This window comes from Gigantopelta aegis, chromosome 6 (genome assembly GCF_016097555.1).
Source record: "Gigantopelta aegis isolate Gae_Host chromosome 6, Gae_host_genome, whole genome shotgun sequence".
Classification (NCBI taxonomy): Eukaryota; Metazoa; Mollusca; class Gastropoda; order Neomphalida; family Peltospiridae; genus Gigantopelta; species Gigantopelta aegis.
In genome coordinates, this window is record NC_054704.1 from 54,740,351 (window position 1) to 54,761,329 (window position 20,979).

General features: G+C 38.8%; 1 protein-coding gene across 3 annotated transcripts in view; it reads right to left on the bottom strand.

Moving 5' to 3' along the window:
- LOC121375658 (protocadherin Fat 1-like) overlaps positions 1-20,979 on the bottom strand; it is a 183,259-nt gene that overhangs the window by 103,014 nt on the left and 59,266 nt on the right. For all 3 annotated transcript variants that reach the window (XM_041503220.1, XM_041503219.1, XM_041503218.1), the window contains exon 3: positions 2,575-2,889. In XM_041503220.1, coding sequence (XP_041359154.1) covers positions 2,575-2,889 — 315 coding nt within the window. The remainder of the gene's footprint in view (positions 1-2,574; positions 2,890-20,979) is intronic.

Below are 20,979 nucleotides of genomic sequence, written 5' to 3' on the forward strand. Positions count from 1 at the left end.
TTATTGTATTATCAATGTTTAAATTGACTTATCAGTCTTCTCCCACTATCATCTATTGCTATAGCTGCAATTACTCAACAGGCAGGACAACATATACCACAGCCTTTACAACACCTGATATAGAGAGCACTTTACACTGGGCTATGTCCCTCCTCTGTCATAATTAATTCTCATCTTAATTTTATTGTATTATCAATGTTTAAATTGACTTATCAGTCTTCTCCCACTATCATCTAGTGCTATAGCTGCAATTACTCAACAGGCAGGACAACATATACCACAGCCTTTAATACACCTGATATAGAGCACTTTACACTGGGCTACATCCCACCTGTCATAATCAATTCTCATCTTAATTTTATTGTATTATCAATGTTTAAATTGACTTATCAGTCTTCTCCCACTATCATCTAGTGCTATAGCTGCAATTACTCAACAGGCAGGACAACATATACCACAGCCTTTAATACACCTGATATAGAGCACTTTACACTGGGCTACATCCCACATGTCATAATCAATTCTCATCTTAATATTAACCATCCTTCCAGGATTTTTATTGTATTATCAATGTTTCAATTGACTTATCAGTCTTCTCCCACTATCATCTAGAGCTGTAGCTGCAATTACTCAACAGGCAGGACAACATAAACCACAGCCTTTAATACACCTGATATGGAGCACTTTACTCATCAACAAGCTAAACAGCTTACAGGAAAAGAAAACAGAAGAGTAAAAAAGCTTACTGAAAAAAAAATCATTTCCATAATTGTATACGGTTCAAAACTCTTTTAATATTCTATTCAAACAGTGTATTATGAAATCGGTTCCAAGCCAGTGCACATAAGCTGTGATAAAAAACATTTATTCTGCTTGATTGAAAGTGATTTTGACAAACCAGTGGGCTGTGAAAGCTGGTATTAAGCTCCACACTCCAGGGCATGTTGTCATCTGACCTTCACCTTTTAAACAATTGGCCCATGAACACTGCCACAGCAGTATTACAACCTCAGTGGGTTTTATAGGGCGGGTGAAAAAACATCCTGTATACAAGAATTTGAAAATTGCATCGTCATTGCAAAACGTTGAAGGTTTTTTTGTTTTTTTAATTAAGCAAATGTTTTACAGGATTTAGTATGAACATTCACCAGAAACACCATAGGACACATGTTACTAAAGAAATACAGTCAGTGTTTCTCCATTTCTTTTCTCCCTTTTACACACCTAGAACTATACTATCTGAAATACATACAATGTATAAAAGTGCTACATATAAAGAGAAGCTATGAAAAGTCACAATCAATTGGTTGCCTGGGCAGTAGCTAGCGCAGGGGTGGGGGTGGGGGTGGGGGATGTGCAGACAAGGACCCAAAAAAATTCAGGTAAAAATAATAGAAACGTAAAGAATATCATCTTCTTAACTGTTTGAGGAGGTTTAGGTACGCTCATTCATTCCAAAAACTTATCTGCCCCCACCCCACCCCACCCCTCACAAAAATCTTAGCTATGTCTCTGGTTGCAGTGCATATTTCAGGCCTCACACTGGATTGAATTATGGCTTAGTCAATTTTCAGACATGTACAGTATTTCCTTAAAAATTATTAAAATGTGGTTAATTTAAAGAATATTTTATTAGCCAAAGACTAAATGTTGTAGCCAGTGCTTTGTATAAAAATTAGCAATTGCCTACCTAATTTGGTAACGGACAGAGTAATTGCCTACCTAATTTGGTCATGGACAGAGTAATTGCCTACCTAATTTGGTCATGGACAGAGTAATTGCCTACCTAATTTGGCCACGGACAGAGTAATTGCCTACCCAATTTGGCCACGGACAGAGTAATTGCCTACCTAATTTGGCCACGGACAGAGCAATTGCCTACCTAATTTGGCCATGGACAGAGCAATTGCCTACCTAATTTGGTCACGGACAGAGTAATTGCCTACCTAATTTGGCCATGGACAGACTAATCGCCTACCTAATTTGGTCACGCACAGAGCAATTGCCTACCTAATTTGGTCACGCACAGAGCAATTGCCTACCTAATTTGGTCACGCACAGAGCAATTGCCTACCTAATTTGGTTACGCACAGAGCAATTGCCTACCTAATTTGGCCATGGACAGAGTAATTGCCTACCTAACCCGTCATGGACAGGAAATGTTTTATTTAACAACACACTCAACACATTTTATTTATGTTTATTACTTATATGGCGTCGGACATATGGTCGAGGACCACACAGATATTCAGGTAGGAAACCCGCTGTCGCCACTTCATGGACAACTCTTTTTGATTAGCAGCAAAGAATCTTTTATATGCACCATCCCATAGACAGGATAGCACATACCATGGCCTTTGATATACCAGTCATGGTGCACTGGCTGAAGTGAGAAATAGTCCAATGGGCCTACTGACATGGATCGATTCCAAACTGACCGCACATCAAGCTACGTCTCACCCCTGCTATGGACAGAGAAACTGCCTACCTTATTTAGCCATGGACAGAGTAATTGCCTACCTAACTTGGACATGGATAGAGTGAGCCATGATATTTTCAGGTTTCTAAACTCACCGTGAACTGGATCAATCCTGAAGAAGTGCTGCGGGTTTCCGCCAGTGATCTCAAAGCGGAGTCTCTGTTCTGGGTTCTTGTCTCCGTCGGTGGCCTGGATCTTCACTACCGGAATACCGCGACGGCTGTTCTCCGGTATAGTCGCGTGGTAACACGGCTCCTTGCTCAGCGGCACGTTGTCGTTGATGTCCAGCACCTCGATAAGCACTTCCTGTCTGGCAAACTGCGGCACGAGACCACGGTCCTGGGCGAAGATGGTCAGCCAGTAGTGCGAGGATGTCTCTCTGTCCAACACCTGGTTGGTGCGGATTGTACCTGTAAAACAAAACATAACAAATGAGCTGTGTATAGCATACTGCAGAAGTATGACAGCAGCCTAATATTAAGTGTTTCTAAAGGCATACTGTCACGGATTTAAGGACCTTATTTCTCTAAAAATGGATTGCATTAATTGTTGGAAACCAAATCTAGCTATCACATCACCTTAACTGAACCATTGTGGAGTGAAATCCATGTCAACCCTCACGGCAATTTTAATTTTTGAATTATGGACCATTGCCATAATTCAATTAATTTTACAAAATATCATTAATAAATGGAGTATGGTGGCTATGAAGATGGTTGAATAAAGTACATTTAGTGAAAAATCTAATTATTTTTGTTCAGGTAATATTTTGTTAGACCATTAAATAGAAAGAAAGAAATGTTTTATTTAACGACGCACTCAACACATTTTATTTACGGTTATATGGCATCAGACATATGGTTAAGGACCACACAGAGTTTGAGAGGAAACCTGCTGTCGCCACTACATGAGCTACTCTTTCTGATTAGCAGCAAGGGATCTTTTATTTGCGCTTCCCACAGACAGGATAGCACAAACCAGTTATGGATCACTGGTTGGTGCAAGTGGTTTACACCTACCCATTGAGCCTTGCGGAGCACTCACTCAGGGTTTGGAGTCGGTATCTGGATTAAAAAACCCATGCCTCGACTGGGATCCGAATCCAGTACCTACCAGCCTATAGACCGATGGCCTAACCACGACTCCACCTAGGCCGGTAGACCATTAAATAGGTCAGTGGTCTGTGACAATATGCCTTTAATACAAACATTTTTCATGCATGCACAGAATAGACATCACAATGACCTGAATAAAATTGGGCTCTCTTCGCAGCATGGCACTAAACTACAAATATGCATGATAATGCATGATAATGCATGGGTCTTATATTTTACATGTATAAATGTGCCTTAGCTTTTTTGTGATTTGTGTATGCCTTTGAATCAGTCTGAAATGGATGCAATGTTAAATATACAGTCATGGGTAACGAATACAAACATCACATCTCACAGACTTTTATATAGCAGCTGTTAACCAATGGATTGGATTGTGAAAAAATGTGATAAGACTAACAGAGGGTGAGCGATACAATATTCTAATAATCACCCTAGCACTAAGTTACATTGCTTCCTTTCTTATAAAGCCGTGAGAGAATTTGATATCACACAGCTATCTCACACTAGTGGGATATTGATTTGACTGCATCAGACTGGCTGCACCATGGTGATGACCATTTGCCACAGCATATCATCCAATGAAATAAGCACAACCAAAACTGATTACTCTGTGATGTATAAGTTAACTGCAAGTACAAGCCCCATAAATAACTTTTAGTTGGAAAAAATATTTAAATTTCTTTTCAACCTGGTTTTTGAGGATATATTGTAATGAATAGAACACTACATTCATCTCTGTTAGATTCCATTTATCTTACAACTCTTTGTTTAAAAACATATCCAACTTGCGTTTTGCTCGTTAGATATGTGTTCAAACAACTTGTTGTAAGAGAAATGGTATCTAATGGCCACTCGTGTAGTATTCTCCATCTCTCTCCAAACACTGCCAATGACACTGATGAATGAATTCCCAAACAGAAATGTTTGCTTCATGAGAATCCAACATATGGCTCAGGTGATAAAAATCTAATAATGATTATGTAACATCAGAAAAAAAGGCCACTGCATGCTGCCACACGAGACGTTTTATATCATTATTTTAATTCACACTGCTGTATTGCAGTCATTGGTGTTGTTGCTTGGCTAAGTGAAGGGATGAACACCACCAATTTGTGTACAATCATTATACAGTCAATTCAAATCCCTTTAATTGCAACTGGACTGGTGTAATGTAGTTTTATGCTAATAACCAGTCTACCTGATTATCCAGTGCATTCTGCTTTTAAGATTATAATTGGCAGCAAACTTTACAAATATTCCCTCGATGGTAGAAAATATGACTTTGGATATGTGAACAATTGTATCATTTTTACTTGACATGAGGCCTTGTCACAAGATATAAGGATTTCCCACACCTCAAAATTGCTCCCTCCCCCCCCCCCTCCCAGTTCTTGCTCCCTCCACTAGTTCTTTCAACCAATCTAGGATTTGTGACTCAGTAAACAACTCAGATTTCCAAATACACAAAAAATCATAGAAGACAGTGGCTCTTTGTTCTGCACTCAAAAATGTGAAGGCACAACCCTGTAGATGTCCAAATTTGAAATAAAAGAAAAGCTGTAAAAAATCTCTCCTGCTAAATGTAAACTGATTGACCAGATAGCACCACAATGGTGACATAAAGCTGTCACCTGTCGGCATTGGGTTATCATCAGAATCTGATCACTGGATTCAACAAGCCATACAGATATACCAAATACTCAAATAACCACACGTGTCTATCTTAGATCCATCTATAAATATTACAAGTAAAAAAAAAAAAAATCAATAACACAAAAAGCATTTCAAGAGTTAAAATACATATATGCTCTGTGATTGTCTGGCTTTATAAGTAGGTTGAGGTGACTTTGGACAATGCCGGATGTGAATACTGTTCTAAAAAAGAAATTGCCCATGGTTGAAAGGTGTATTTATGGACCCATCTTAAACAGCAAACAAAATGTGTTTATTGTTTAAAGATGGATCGAAAGGAAAAGTATAATTTAACAAAACTCCAACATGTAGTTTAACTATCAGCTATTAGGAATCAAACTTAACATATGGTAATTTTAACACTGCATGGGACTGTAAGAAACCCACTAGTTTTAGTTAGCAATAAGAAAGTCATAGTTACATAATTATGCACAGCATCATAAATATTGTGAGAAACCATCAGCAGGAAAGTTAGAGTTGTTTAACGACACCACTAAAGCACATCGGCTATTGGATGTCAAACATTTTGTAATTCTGACATGTAGTCATCAGAGGAAACCCGCTACATTTTTCCTAATGCAGCAAGGGATCCATCAGTAGGAGAAACATGAAGCAATGTCATAAAAAATGTGCGTGGAACATTTTGTTCACTATAGCATCACAATTTGCTACGCGAGTTGCAGATATCGTTACACAATTTTAAAACATTAAACAGTAATTGCTAATCAACTGATTAGAAACCTTGCTAATATCATAATCAAAATTTTGATAACAAAATCTTCCCTGTTATTAATCATTTAGTTTTCACAATATTTTGGTGTACAACTCTTTTTTTTTCATGATCATACCATATCACAACAGTTTATCACAACTCAAAATATCAAACTGTGGCAGAAACAGAGCTTTAAATTAAAATGCACCACCTCTTTATTTGGGGCGAGTATAAATTTACGTGCTGATAAAAAAAAAAAAAATCTGATAAAAGCTTTGTCTATGTACCTTTCCCAGTTGATTGATAGAGATATTTTTTTTGTATCTACATGTATCAACAAAACGCACCCATTCACAGAGTGTCTCTCGGAGTATGACAAGCGGTTCATTCAGAGATACGAATATGCTTTGACATGTGCCTGATCAATGAGAAGTCATATGTAGGCAGCCATTCATGCTGCCTGCCCCATTGTTAGGAGTTTGATATCCACGACATCTTGATATAACTCGATTTATGGGTGTCGTGTTTTCTTTATCAGAACGCACAGAGCACCATGGATGTCCTGGGATGACTATTGAAAACTTATTGGTGTGTGGCTGGAAGGACAAGGCTCAATTTACATGACAACTGATGATGTTGCTGTGGGGGAGTGGGTGGGGGGATGGGGGGGGGAGAAGAGTGGGAGAGGACTCATTTCCAGCTGAAAGGCCAATGACAGTACTCCTTTGTTAGGGTTCCTCCATGGTGTCAAAACATCACCAGATCTCATCTGTTGGTGATGGATATATATATTTTAACCCTTTCACATATATTTATAAAGACAAGCCTATGACAAAAATTGACTCACAAAAATGTCAGTAACTTGTGGGGGGTTTTCAAAAATGATTTTTGTTTTTTTTAATATCTTTTTTCAATATTTTTTGTCAAATATATATATATATTTTTTTAATTAACAAAAAATAAAATGACCAAAATATTTACTAAACAGAATTCCTACCAACTGAAGTTAAGAATACAGCAAGCCACTATTTAAGGATTACTTTTAAAGTCACTTGTTTGCTAAAGGGGTTAAATACTGCCGAAAAATCAAACCCCTAGACTAAAACCACCTGCCAAGCTGAATATCTTGTCCACAATAGGACTGTGTTCTTTGACTATCAGATAAACGAGACACGGGATTAAATTACCTGTGTCTTTTTAAAAATATGAAAATCAATGTTTATCTGTACACACCACATAAATTACACATAGGTTTGACTGTCAATTTACGTAATTATATGCAACATCCCACAGACTACAAGAGGCAGCAGGCAGTGAAGCACCAAGAAGTGTCTCTTTAAGAATGAAATATTGTCTTGGAGATCCACTCATCCGTATGACCTCCGACATGCAATCCGAACAGTGACATACACCCTCTGGGCTAATCACGGTCCTGTTCAGTGTAGGTACACGCATACCTGGAGTCGTAGTCCTCACATACACCCTCTGGGCTAATCACGGCCCTGTTCAGTGTAGGTACACGTATACCTGAAATCGTCGTCCTCACATACACCCTCTGGGCTAATCACGGTCCTGTTCAGTGTAGGTACACGTATACCTGAAGTCGTCGTCCTCACATACAACCTCTGGGCTAATCACGGCCCTGTTCAGTGTAGGTACACGTATACCTGAAGTCGTCGTCCTCACATACACCCTCTGGGCTAATCACGGTCCTGTTCAGTGTAGGTACACGTATACCTGAAGTCGTCGTCCTCACATACACCCTCTGGGCTAATCACGGCCCTGTTCAGTGTAGGTACACGTATACCTGAAGTCGTCGTCCTCACATACACCCTCTGGGCTAATCACGGTCCTGTTCAGTGTAGGTACACGTATACCTGAAGTCGTCGTCCTCACATACAACCTCTGGGCTAATCACGGCCCTGTTCAGTGTAGGTACACGTATACCTGAAGTCGTCGTCCTCACATACACCCTCTGGGCTAATCACGGTCCTGTTCAGTGTAGGTACACGTATACCTGAAGTCGTCGTCCTCACATACACCCTCTGGGCTAATCACGGCCCTGTTCAGTGTAGGTACACGTATACCTGAAGTCGTCGTCCTCACATACACCCTCTGGGCTAATCACGGTCCTGTTCAGTGTAGGTACACGTATACCTGAAGTCGTCGTCCTCACATACAACCTCTGGGCTAATCACGGCCCTGTTCAGTGTAGGTACACGTATACCTGAAGTCGTCGTCCTCACATACACCCTCTGGGCTAATCACGGCCCTGTTCAGTGTAGGTACACGTATACCTGAAGTCGTCGTCCTCACATACACCCTCTGGGCTAATCACGGCCCTGTTCAGTGTAGGTACACGTATACCTGGAGTCGTCGTCCTCACATACACTCTCTATGCTAATGACGGCCCTGTTCAGTGTAGGTACAGGCATACCTGGAGTCGTAGTCCTCACATACACCCTCTGGGCTAATCATGGTCCTGTTCAGTGTAGGTACACGCATACATGGAGTCGTAGTCCTCACATACACCCTCTGGGCAAATCACGGTCCTGTTCAGTGTAGGTACACGCATACATGGAGTCGTAGTCCTCACATACACCCTCTGGGCTAATCATGGTCCTGTCCAGTGTAGGTACATGCATACCTGGAGTCATCGTCATCACAAACCATGATTATAGTATTCAGTACATGTTGGTAGATTAAATTAAAGACTAAACAAGTTAAAGTTTGTTTTGTTTGACGACACCACTAGAGCACATTGATTTATTAATCAGCTATTGATTGTCAAACATTTGGTAATTTTGACGTATAGACTTACAGAGGAAACCCGCTATATTTTCCCATTAGGGATCTTTTATATGCACCATCCCACAAACAGCCTTTGATATACCAGACGTGGTGCTCTGGCTGGAATGAGAAATACCCAAATGGGCCCACCAATGGGGATCGATCCCAAACCGACCGTGCATCAAGCAAGCACTTTACCACTGGGCTACGTCCCACCTCAGACTAAACAAAGATCAGAATTATAATATTACATGTACTGGTGCATGTAAATGATCAGGGATAAAAATAATATTGGGCAAAGAATCTGGAAACATTAGCAGAGTCTTACATCCGGCAAGGGAAGACAATTCTGCAGAGGAAAATGACTCAGGTTGTATAGCATTTTTGTGGTGCTAGTACAGTAAGTTGAATAAGCCTCTGGAGTGTTACTGTGAGCTGGTAAGCACAGAACAAGAACAGGAACAGTTTTTGCTCAGCAATGAACTGCAAAATGACAGAACATTTTGAGATTTTCCCATATCTGCAAATCAAACCAGCTTACATGCATGTGACCATCATGTGTAAAAGCAAATATGGTGTAAGAAACCATTTTACTATTTTCCTAAAACATCTAATACTACAGAATTCAAAATTGCCTACATAGATAGATAGATAGTTCCAAAAATAAAATTTCATGTATTTAAGTTTTAAATGATTTGCTGAAAGTCCCAAAAATGGAATTCAATCAATTTAATATTTTAATGATATGTTAAAATATTACTGCTGCACTGGACAATGAACTGAATACATGCACATTGACACTATTACATTCAGTTGCAATTTTAGTTTTTATGTTTTTTGCGATTTTGGCTTGATTCAGGGAAAGGGTAACTGGTACTCCTTGCTCAGCTCCAGATGTCTTTGCAAACAGCAAATTTTTAATTGTTCTATTTGACAGCAACTTTATAATTGTTCTACTGGATGACTGCTAAAAGGGACATAACCTAGTTTTTAAACACTAAGGCATATTTTTTTACTGTTAGAGCCATTTTTTATAACTGAAATCATACTTTTCTTAGATGTTATTGTTTAGATTATCCATTTCCACACATTCGAAATGTTTTTGGTCATCCTGGTGTTTTTGATATCACAAAATGCATTTTTCATATTTTTAAAAACGCATGTGCGTCTGAGAAGTAACAGCTATGGATTCGAGCTTTAGTCTATTTTTAGAGGGTATTTCACCATTTCAAAGTCACAGACTCATGTTTCAATCAATTGTAACTTTATCCAGCAGTGTTACATATTTGTAGATTAAATGAACTTAGTGTTAATTTCCATGGGTTGAAACTAGGGTTAATCCCTTTAACAACGGTTTTCACTGTACATACTTCAATTAAACATTTAGGATTCTGGAACTAGGTCTTGAAGAACACAAGCTAATCAAGCACCACAGTCTTGTACAAACTAACATTCTTGCACAAACTCTTATACCCCATACTTGGGAATCAACCATTTATGGATTGACATTCAAGTCCAAGGATTAATCCATGTGGCTGCTGCTTGCAAATTCAATAATGTACAGAGTGCTTCACTAAATACTTGCGTGACAAAATCAATTGTGCCTGTTTATGGACGTTTACCAAATGAAGATTAAACATATTATTTACATCTTTCACTAAATGCATCAATAATGAAAGATCCATATTGATTTACAATACTAACTGAGCTTTAAGCACACCTTATTGTTTTGGTAAGTAGAGGCATCATAACAGAGCCATTTTGAACTCGATGATACAAGGGCACCAACATCCTATAGCCAACTCTGAAAAGGTTTTCAATAAATATTTTCACCATTATCCATAAATATTTGCACCATTATCCATAAATACAGGTTTCTTTTCAAAAGTGGCTAAAGTAAGCAAATTATTGTTTGTGTATCTGCATAGAAAATTGCAGTTAATTTGGTTACTAAATGGCTTATTCCTGCATACCAATGAGCTTCCCAAGTTAAATGCATGTGATATATTGTTGATCTGCATCTTAATTAGTATATACTCTTCAAAAGAAGAAACGCAAAACCACATTGTCGTAACATTTGGAGAATTGATTTAATTATTGAATGGTGAGTCCAATAATTACCAAATGTTGCAGGATTGTTCACAATTCACTCTAGTCCATTGTGAGTAAGTGATAGGACACACCACCAAGGTCAAGGTCATCTGGAGTCAATACCGGGTGTGGCCTCCGCGTGTGTTGACAACTGCCTGGCACCGCCTGCCCATTGAAGCAACCAGAGTACGGATGACGTCCCGGGGGATGGTGGCCCACTCGGCCTGCAAGGCTGCTGCCAGCTCGGGCAGGGTCTGGGGCTGTGGTTGTCGCTGTCGGAGGCGTCGGTCCAACTCGTCCCATAGATGCTCATTTGGGTTCAAATCTGGTGATATCGATGGCCAAGGAAGGACATTAATGTTGTTGTTCTGTAGGAAAGCTGTTGTGAGACGTGCTGTGTGAGGCCTGGCGTTGTCATGTTGGAACACTGCGTTGGCGTTGGCCATAACTGGAACGATGTGTGGCCGGAGGATCTGGTCAATGTAGCCCTGTGCATTCAGGTTGCCCTGCACGTGGACCAGGTCAGTTCTGCCAGTGTGTGAGATGGCTGCCCACACCATGACACTACCCCCGCCGAATCTGTCCACTTCCTGCACGCAGTTTGCCGCATAACGTTCACCACGACGCCTATACACGCGACATCTTCCATCATGACGTCGGAGCAGAAATCGGGACTCGTCACTGAACCACACCTGTCTCCATCGCAGTTGAGGCCATTGTCGATGAATCAGGCACCACTGCAGTCGGAGTCGACGGTGTTGTGGTGTTAAGATGACACCTCGAACTGGACGTCTGGCACGAATTCCTACCTCACGTAGGCGGTTCCGTGCGGTCTGGTCGGATATCCTGCGCAGACCTGGTATTGCTGCGGCTGTGGAGGTGGCAGTAGTCAATCGTTCCCGAAGGTGGCGTACCCGGATGTAGCGGTCCTGCCCGGGGGTAGTGACCCGTGGTCGACCGGATCTAGGGAGGTCACGTGTTGAACCATGTTGCTGGTAACGGTCCCACAGTCTGGAGATGGTGCTTGGGGACACATGGAATGCCCTGGCAACGGCCGTTCTGGATTCGCCTGCGTCTAGTCGGCCGATGGCAATGTTTCTCTGCGGTTCACTGAGACGTGGCATGTCCTGGATTGTCAACTGTCGGCCAGATACAGAGGCCAGGCAAGCGAACACCCTGCACTTTTATACTGTCGGTGTTCATGTTGCACGTGCAGACAACGCACGTGCAGTGGTGACATGGTTTGCACGTGGCTGCGTTTTTGCGAATATTCACATTTTGGAACTTTATTGTACAGTAGCTGCGTTTTATCGAATGTAACCGTGGGAATGTGTTTGGGACATGCAATTACCTTATATTCACAAAGCATGAACCGGTAGGAAACATAAAATCGGAGTTATAACCCATTTGTACCCTTTTGCGTTTCTTTTTTTGAAGAGTATATGATAGTAACAAACTGTAGTTGAGAAAGTGTTAGAGGAAAACTGATTACAACAACATATGTAACTAATTCAAACTTTTAAATCTCGTGAATATAAACCTTCTTTGTCTTTAATTTTTTTAAATAAAATTTTTACCTTCAGTTAGTCATCATGATTCTATTCAAGAGGTAAAGATGACTGAAGTGTCATAAACAAACTTCTTATTTTTAAAATAAATAATGTTACCTTCAGTTAGTCATCATGATTCTATTCAAGAGGTAAAGATGACTGAAGTGTCATAAACAAACTTCTTATTTTTAAAATAAATAATGTTATCTTCAGTTAGTCATCATGATTCTATTCAAGAGGTAAAGATGACTGAAGTGTCATAAACAAACTTCTTATTTCATGCCTATCCCACAAGTAAATTTTTTGTTCCCTGAAAAAAACACCTTTATGCTGCCTTTAAAAACGTTTTAATATAATAATAAAAAAAGAAGCCCATATACTATCAACATATAAAAACTTTATTCATAATATTTGGGACACAATTTCCATTAACAAAGACCCATTGAGTTCCTGGTTATAAAAAAATACCTTCGTTTGGTCACGAGGTATTGAACTCCAGACACTAAACAGCATTGTGTGCACTACTGCTACAATAGACTGCTGATTAAATACAATGGTGTAGGGTTTTTTCCAGATTTTTTTCTAGGTTTTTTTTTTTTTTTTTTTTTTTTTTTAGAAGACCCTAACCGACATGTCAGTTTATTTAGCAGTGTCTTGGTGGCCACAATAACACGGTGGAGCTAGAAAAACAAGCCTCCATTGTGCTGCCGATCCCACATCCTACCTGTAAGCTGGGCCTGTGACTCACTCACTTGTTTGTCATCATTTTAATCTCGGGGAGAGAGAGAGAGAGAGAAAAAACAAAAAACCCTGTCATCTACTTTAAACTGACACATGACACAAGCACAGTGTCGTCATTTCAATTTCCTGTGACAAAGACCAGGATGTCTGACGTTGTCAACTGGTGTTTTATGTAGATAACACGACACCTGTGCTCATATTATGTAGATACCATTTAAATGGGTTAACCGATAATATATTTTTCTCGTTTAATGCATGTATGTGAATCTCGCTTTAATGTTAGCTACTAAAGTTATCAAATGGATGGGTCAGCTCTTTTTCCTTAACACTGATTTATCTGTCTGTCTAGAGCAGAGATTCACATGTTACAGCAAGGAGTCTTTTATGATATACAGTAATGCACAATCTGAAAAGCACACTGTTATTAGTCAAGTTACTGGCAATTATTGTCCGATGTCAGTAGATTTTTAGCTGACTAATGTCAGCCAAACATGGGTGTCAAACAAAGATACATGTATATATGATGATGATGAACATCAATAAAAAAACACTATTCTACTGGTACTGTAACTTCATGATCACTTGCTTTGGACTTCTAAACCGATGACTCTGGCACATGCATACACATGTTCATCAAACTGTCTTGTAATAGTTGTGGACCATTGGTGGTAATAAAACATAAAACAGGGCCACTGTGGTGGATCAATCTAGACCTGTACCTTGATGGCGTGATGGACATGCATGCACCCCTCCAGGGAGAAAAATCCAAACACCTATCAACCACATTAGGTCTAAACTATGAAAAAATGTTTAATGTTTTACCAACAATGGTCTACTTCAAAAAAAAAAAAAAAAAAAAAAAACCTGCATCCCTACAGAAAATTTTGCATACACACATGCAATCCTAGACTTATTTACCGAATCTCAAGTGAGCACTCCAAGCACTTAAAAGGCCACATATTTAAGCACTCTGAACGTCTTCAGGGGGCACTACTTATTGACATGTAGAACTTTTCAAGTACAATATAGCAATGTAGTAATGCATGACAGCCAGTGTGAGTGGGACACAGGGAAATCCCTCTGAATGAGCATATTTAATCTCAATCATTTTAATCTGAGCTGGCGTCCCAAATTACTGGTTATTCAAAGACACTATACAAAGAACACGTAAAACTTCCATGTGATTCTCTTCAGTAAATCACAGAAAACAGTGCTGGGAATCAGTTGGAATTTCATCATCGATCATTGGTTATGATCTTGCAACTTTTAATAAATCAATCAGATGGATAGACCCTACAAATTGGTAACTTTTACCTTTAAAAATATATGTAGACATAAAAACAAACACTGACCCCAACACATTTACATCAATTCCATCATCTGAACTGAAGGCACAATTACAGTTAACATATTCCATGACACTGGTAGAGCACAACCGACCAATTACAGTTAACATATTCCATGACACTGGTAGAGCACAACCGATCAATTACAGTTAACATATTCCATGACACTGGTAGAGCACAACCAATCAATTTTAAACATTATAATCGATCACTTGGTGATCACTAACAGAAATATTGTTTTAAAATTCTACACTGCAGAATCTTAAACTTAAAGTTTGTTTTGTTTAACGACACCACTAGAGCACACAGATTCATTAATCATCAGCTATCTGCAGAATTTAGCCAAAATACTTTGTGATTTATTTCTATCATGGATATTTTAATTTCCACCACATGTAACTACTTGAAAAGACAAAGTTCCTTCCAGAACTTAAACAAGAATTCTGTGGAATTAAGTAACTTGCCTTCCATAAATTGATTCAGCAAATAAAAAAATAATTTGTTCTGTAACATGATTAGTTCCTTTACAAAAATGTATTTTAAAAAAGCATTTTAATTAAAAAGAAATCCTACTACAAATTTTCATTTTCTTTCTCTTTTTTTCTTTCTTTTTTGTTCTTCTTTTTTTTGTTTAAGATGCATTGAGATAAACATTCACAGAAGCAACTATAAACCCAGCTTTATTGATCTAAGACTTATAAATGTTAGAAATGGAGCTACATTGTAAATGCAAGAACTTCATATTGAGCTAAATACAAAACCTGACACTATTGCAGTTGCCAGAAAAGTAATTTACCTATATCGATCTCACCATTTGACTTTTTCAAGGCCAGACAAAAATTAATCAAAGATGATGACGTACACACACATATTCTTTTGAACTGCAGACGATTAGTTTCTGCACTACCATTAATATCTCATTGGCCGTTAGTGTGTATACCGTCTCAGGAAAACCCCGCATACCTTGGCATTCCTCGCAACAATCATGTTGCAATATTTATAAACAATATCTAACACAGGCAGGATGCCGCCCAGGGCTCTGAGGAACTGTTTACAATGGCAACCAACAGCATTACAGCATTTTACATGTAGTAGATGCCCTGTTCTGTTACTGTGTAATACTGGAGAATGTATCTAGCCCCCAGCAACTCACGGCCACCACTATTAATCAGATAAGCAAGATACACGAGATACATGTATTACAATGCTGAGTGTTGAGGAAAAAACCCTTGCAAGTTTCTGTTTCCTAGATCTTGTAAGATCTTGTAAACAGCTTACAGTTCTTTATACTGCCATGTTGCTTATCGGATTCCATCTTAGTGGAAACAGGAAGTTCAAGGTAATACATTCTTCAATGGAGAGAATGACAATCTTAAAATAACTTCTGTTCGTGTTACATTTTTCAATGGATAGAAAGACGATCAGGTTGTATTTTTCAGTAGCCAGAAAAACAATCTTAAGATTAATTTTGTTGCCGTAAATAATACCAATGATATATATAATGTATTTCAGTTCATTTTATTAATTCCATTGATACATCAAAGGCCATGGTATATACTGTCCTGTTTAAAGGAATATACATCTAAAGTATCCCTTGCTACTAATGGAAAAAAGTAGCAGATTTCCTCTCTAAGATTATATGGTACAATTACCAAATGGTTGACATCCAATAGCTGATGATTAATAAATCAATGTGTTCTAGTTGTGTCATTAAAGACAAAAAAATTTATTGTTGTGACAGCAGGTATTGTCTTTCTCTTCACCAAGTGTCGAAATAACCATTTTAGATACGTCATAACAGCTTAAAAATTAACAGAGATTTTGATTATTAAACCAATATTCCTTCCTTCCTTCCCCCCCCCCCCCCCCCCCCCCCACCCCCCCCCCCTCCCCCCCCCCCCCCCCCCCCCCCAATCTTGTAATTTATCTACATACATGTAGACATTTCATAAAATCATGACTAGTGTTTCTATTTTGGCTCGCCAGGTACGGCTTGGCTGCAGCCAACACTGTAAAGTATTCAGAATATTTTGACTGGAGTTTGCAATTTGGACCTCCAGCCCAGAGTCAACATGCACTGTGCACTTGACACGACACGATGAGAAAGAGTCGCACACTCAAACCATCTGTCGCTGGATTGCTGGATCACGTCTGTTTGGTCTGAGACAACAAGGAATGCATTAACATGCAGATTCTCCCAATAAGCATGTACAGCAGACAGTTGTAAGGGCAAGAAACAACACATTATGTAACTGTGAAATATTAAAGCTACATGTACAAGACTGGATCAATCTGTAGAATGTGTGTGTCGAGCTACCTGTGCAAGTACTGCTCAGCTATTACACCGGCCTCGGTGGCGTCGTGGCAGGCCATCGGTCTACAGGCTGGTAGGTACTGGGTTCGGATCCCAGTCGAGGCATGGGATTTTTAATCCAGATACCGACTCCAAACCCTGAGTGAGTGCTCCGCAAGGCTCAATGGGTAGGTGTAAACCACTTGCACCGACCAGTGATCCATAACTGGTTCAACAAAGGCCATGGTTTGTGCTATCCTGCCTGTGGGAAGCGCAAATAAAAGATCCCTTGCTGCCTGTCGTAAAGAAGAGTAGCCTATGTGGCGACAGCGGGTTTCCTCTAAAAACAGTGTCAGAATGACCATATGTTTGACGTCCAATAGCCGATGATAAGATTAAAAATCAATGTGCTCTAGTGGCGTCGTTAAATAAAACAAACTTTACTTTTTTTGCTCAGCTATTACATGCAGCAACACCACAGCTATCTTCTTTTGTTTAACAACACCACTAGAGCACATTGTATAGCTATACTGATGCTGAGGTTAAAGGAACAGACCCTAGTGTTTAAACACTATTGCATATTTTTTAAATATTAGAGCCGTTTATGATCAATGAAATAAAACATTGCTTAAATATTTTATTGTTTAGATTATCCATTTCCGTATATCCTAAGTGTTTCTGGTTATTCTGGTGTTTCTAATAACACAAAATGCATTTTTTTCATATTTCTAATAACGCATGTGCGTCTTGAGAAATAACAGTTATGGTTCGAGTTTTAGTCTATTTTTAACGATATTTCACTGTTTCAACGCCACAGACTCTTGTTTCACTCTCTTGTAATGTTATCCAAATGTGTTACAGGTTTGTAACTTAACCAAACTTAGTGTCCATTTTTACGGGTTGAAACTAGGGTCTGCACCTTTAAGCATGGATGGGAGATTATTTGGAAACATTAAAATATTTAAATATTCTAGGCATTAACAGTCCTGTATGAATTTGTATATTAAAAGTCTATGTACAGGCTATGTACTGTCATGTCAAAATTTAATAGAGTGACACATGTGCACGTAGCTATCAAAGGGAGAAGCAAGCCCACTGATACCCTCTATCAAAACATTAAAAAAAATATATGTGCCTATAGTAGACTATATGTCGTAGTAATTAATCCATGACCTCTACACTATCATTCCATCAGAGATAAAACCACATAAAATGTTTCAAGACAACAGTTACATGGACATAACAGGTAAGTACCATTTATCTCTTAACAATACCACAAGCCATACGCCATTAACAAGACCACTAACTGCACCCGGCCCACAGAGGACCGGATATCAAGCATGGAATAAGCACCAGGTTATCAGTTTATTAATGAATCTGCTGTTGTGACCTCGGACACGGGTGGCCTCAACTCTTGAGAGATTCGAGTTGACAGCTCTCCATGCTCTGAGTATCACAAAACACGGGTAACGTGATCTCACAGTTCAAGTGACTCAACTTGCTACTTTATGTAAACTCTGTCATTTACGACCTGCATGAAGATTTCACGTTTTCTATTATGTGGATTTTTCAGAGTGAAACACATCAGGGATTCTGGTTGTTTTTTTAATGTGTAGTTGTAGTATTCATGTAGTAATGGAGGTACCCGCACATGTAACACGGAAATGTAAAAAACTAATTTCATGTGGTGCAGTATGTTTCGCTTGGCTTGACAGATAACGAGTGATGTCATATAAATCTGCATAACCGATGCACAAATAAAATGGTTCGTTTATGCAATTTGTGGAGGCGTGTCAAGTTTTGTAAAGTTATTGCAGTCCTGCAAAAAACCCACAGCTATAACCTGGAACACAATCAAAAGTATGGCTAGTGCTATAAGAAACAACTGTGGTAATCAGTTGATTTAAAACTTCATGAAATTGAGACCGACGTCTAAACACATTTACAACTGCACTCATCAATTATAATTTACATACACATACAGGAACGTCGGGGAACATTTTGTTCAGTGTCGTGTCATGATTCTCCTCACAAGTTTAAGAAAGAAAGAAATGTTTTATTTAACAACACACTCAATACATTTTATTTACGGTTATATGGCATCAGACATATGGTTAAGGACCACACAGATATTGAGAGAGGAAACCTGCTGTTGCCACTTCATGGGTTACTCTTTTCGATTAGCAGCATGGGATCTTTTATATGCACCATCCCACAGACAGGGTAGTACATACCATGGCCTTTGATATACCAGTTGTTGTACACTTGCTGGAATGAGAAATAGCCCAATGAGCCCATGCACCGACGGGGATTGATCCCACATGGCGTAGAACACACATCAAGTGAGCACCTGACAACTGGGCTATGCTCTTCCCCCTTACAAGTTTCAGAGATCATAATCTACAGATAAATAATTTACATACACATACATCTGGGAACATTTCATTCAATACTGCATTGTAATTTGCTATGTTAAGTTTTATAAATTGCTACAAAATTCTGAAGCAATTAAACAGCAGTCGCTAATCAATTTTCAGTTGACTAGAAAAGTTGTTAATCAAAATTTTGAAGAAAAAAAAAGTTCCCTGTCATGTACTTCTCATGTTGTAACGACAGATAAATCACTCACACTATTTTACAGAGCTCTATATTTTTTGGAGGTAATTATAATTCACTTTTTAATAGAACATAAAAGATGCATTAAAAATATACAATTACCTGTAATGCTTAACTATCAAAGCCTTGCTAAAATAACAAATCAGGTTACGGTAAAATTATTTATTTATATGGACAGACTAACAGTAAAATTTCTATTTTAATATGTAGTAACCATTAATTTGTTTTTCTATCTGAAGAACTAGTTTTCATCAAGATTAAATATTTCCATCAGATCCACATTTAAATTACAATTTTTATTTTAAAATTAAATCATTCAATGCTCTTGCTTTGTTAGTTACATGCAGCTTACATGTATGTCATTTAAATCTAAACTTGTGGTATTCTTTGTTATGGAAATAATCCTCTTGACATAAAACTGTGAAGGAAGATTTAACAGTATTCAGTTCAGGGCCTGGTATCCCCCTACTCCAAAGCCTCTGTTAGTTTACATGTACGTTCTTGAACACATGTCCACCCATTTAAGTCTATACTAAAGAGATGTCTGCATTCAGTGTATCTACAGTATTCTACTCACAAGCCAAGTTCAGGTAGGATATTGTAGTATAATATAAAGTAATGTTGAGAAAGATGTAATAGGATTTTATTGAATGAATAAATGGATGGATGGATAGATGGATGGATGGACGGATGGATGGATGGATAGATGGATGGATGGATGCATGGATGGATGGATGGATGGATGGATGGATGGGCAGATTGATGGATAGATGAATGGATGATAAATGGATGGGCGGATTGATGGATGGAATGGATGATAAATGGATGAATATATGGATGGATGGATGGATGGATGAACGAACGAATAGAGGGTGGATGGATGAATAAATGGATGGATGGATGGATGGATAGATGGCACATTGGTGTATAGATGATGGATGGATGGATGGATGGATGGATGGATGGATGGATGGATGGATAAAAGGCACATTGGTGTATGGATGATGGATGGATGGATGGATGGATGGGTTACATTACTACTTTAGAAAAACTGGATTCACAAATTCTTTCTTTTTTAAGAATCAAGTGGGTCAACTGACCTATTTTTAAAGCCCGAATCCTATCAGCTTTGTCTTGTGAAGGCCATTTAAAAACAAAATCAATACCTTCCTTCAAAGCATTAAAATAAAATAAAAAACCTGCCTACCAACTCGGGTCTAAAATAGAAGGCTGAAACTGGGCAAACAAACATCCATTTGAAGTTCCACCTCAATCTTCTGCTGGTACGTTGTGTAATAAACAGGAAAAGGATTCTATATTGCCTACTGGAAAACAATTTAAGAGATGACTTATTAAATTCTTCCTGCCATATATGACTGGTAATTAGATTGCTGGCCAGGACCCGCAGCCCAGGAATAGGCCATCAGGAAACCATTGTCGCTGATCAAATAAAAAGAAGTGCATAGAAATGGAAGAAATCCCTTTTATTCCATACTTAACACATGGAGCCCAGCTCTTAACCAGCTGTCGGAGTCCGGCCTGCAGCGCCACAAG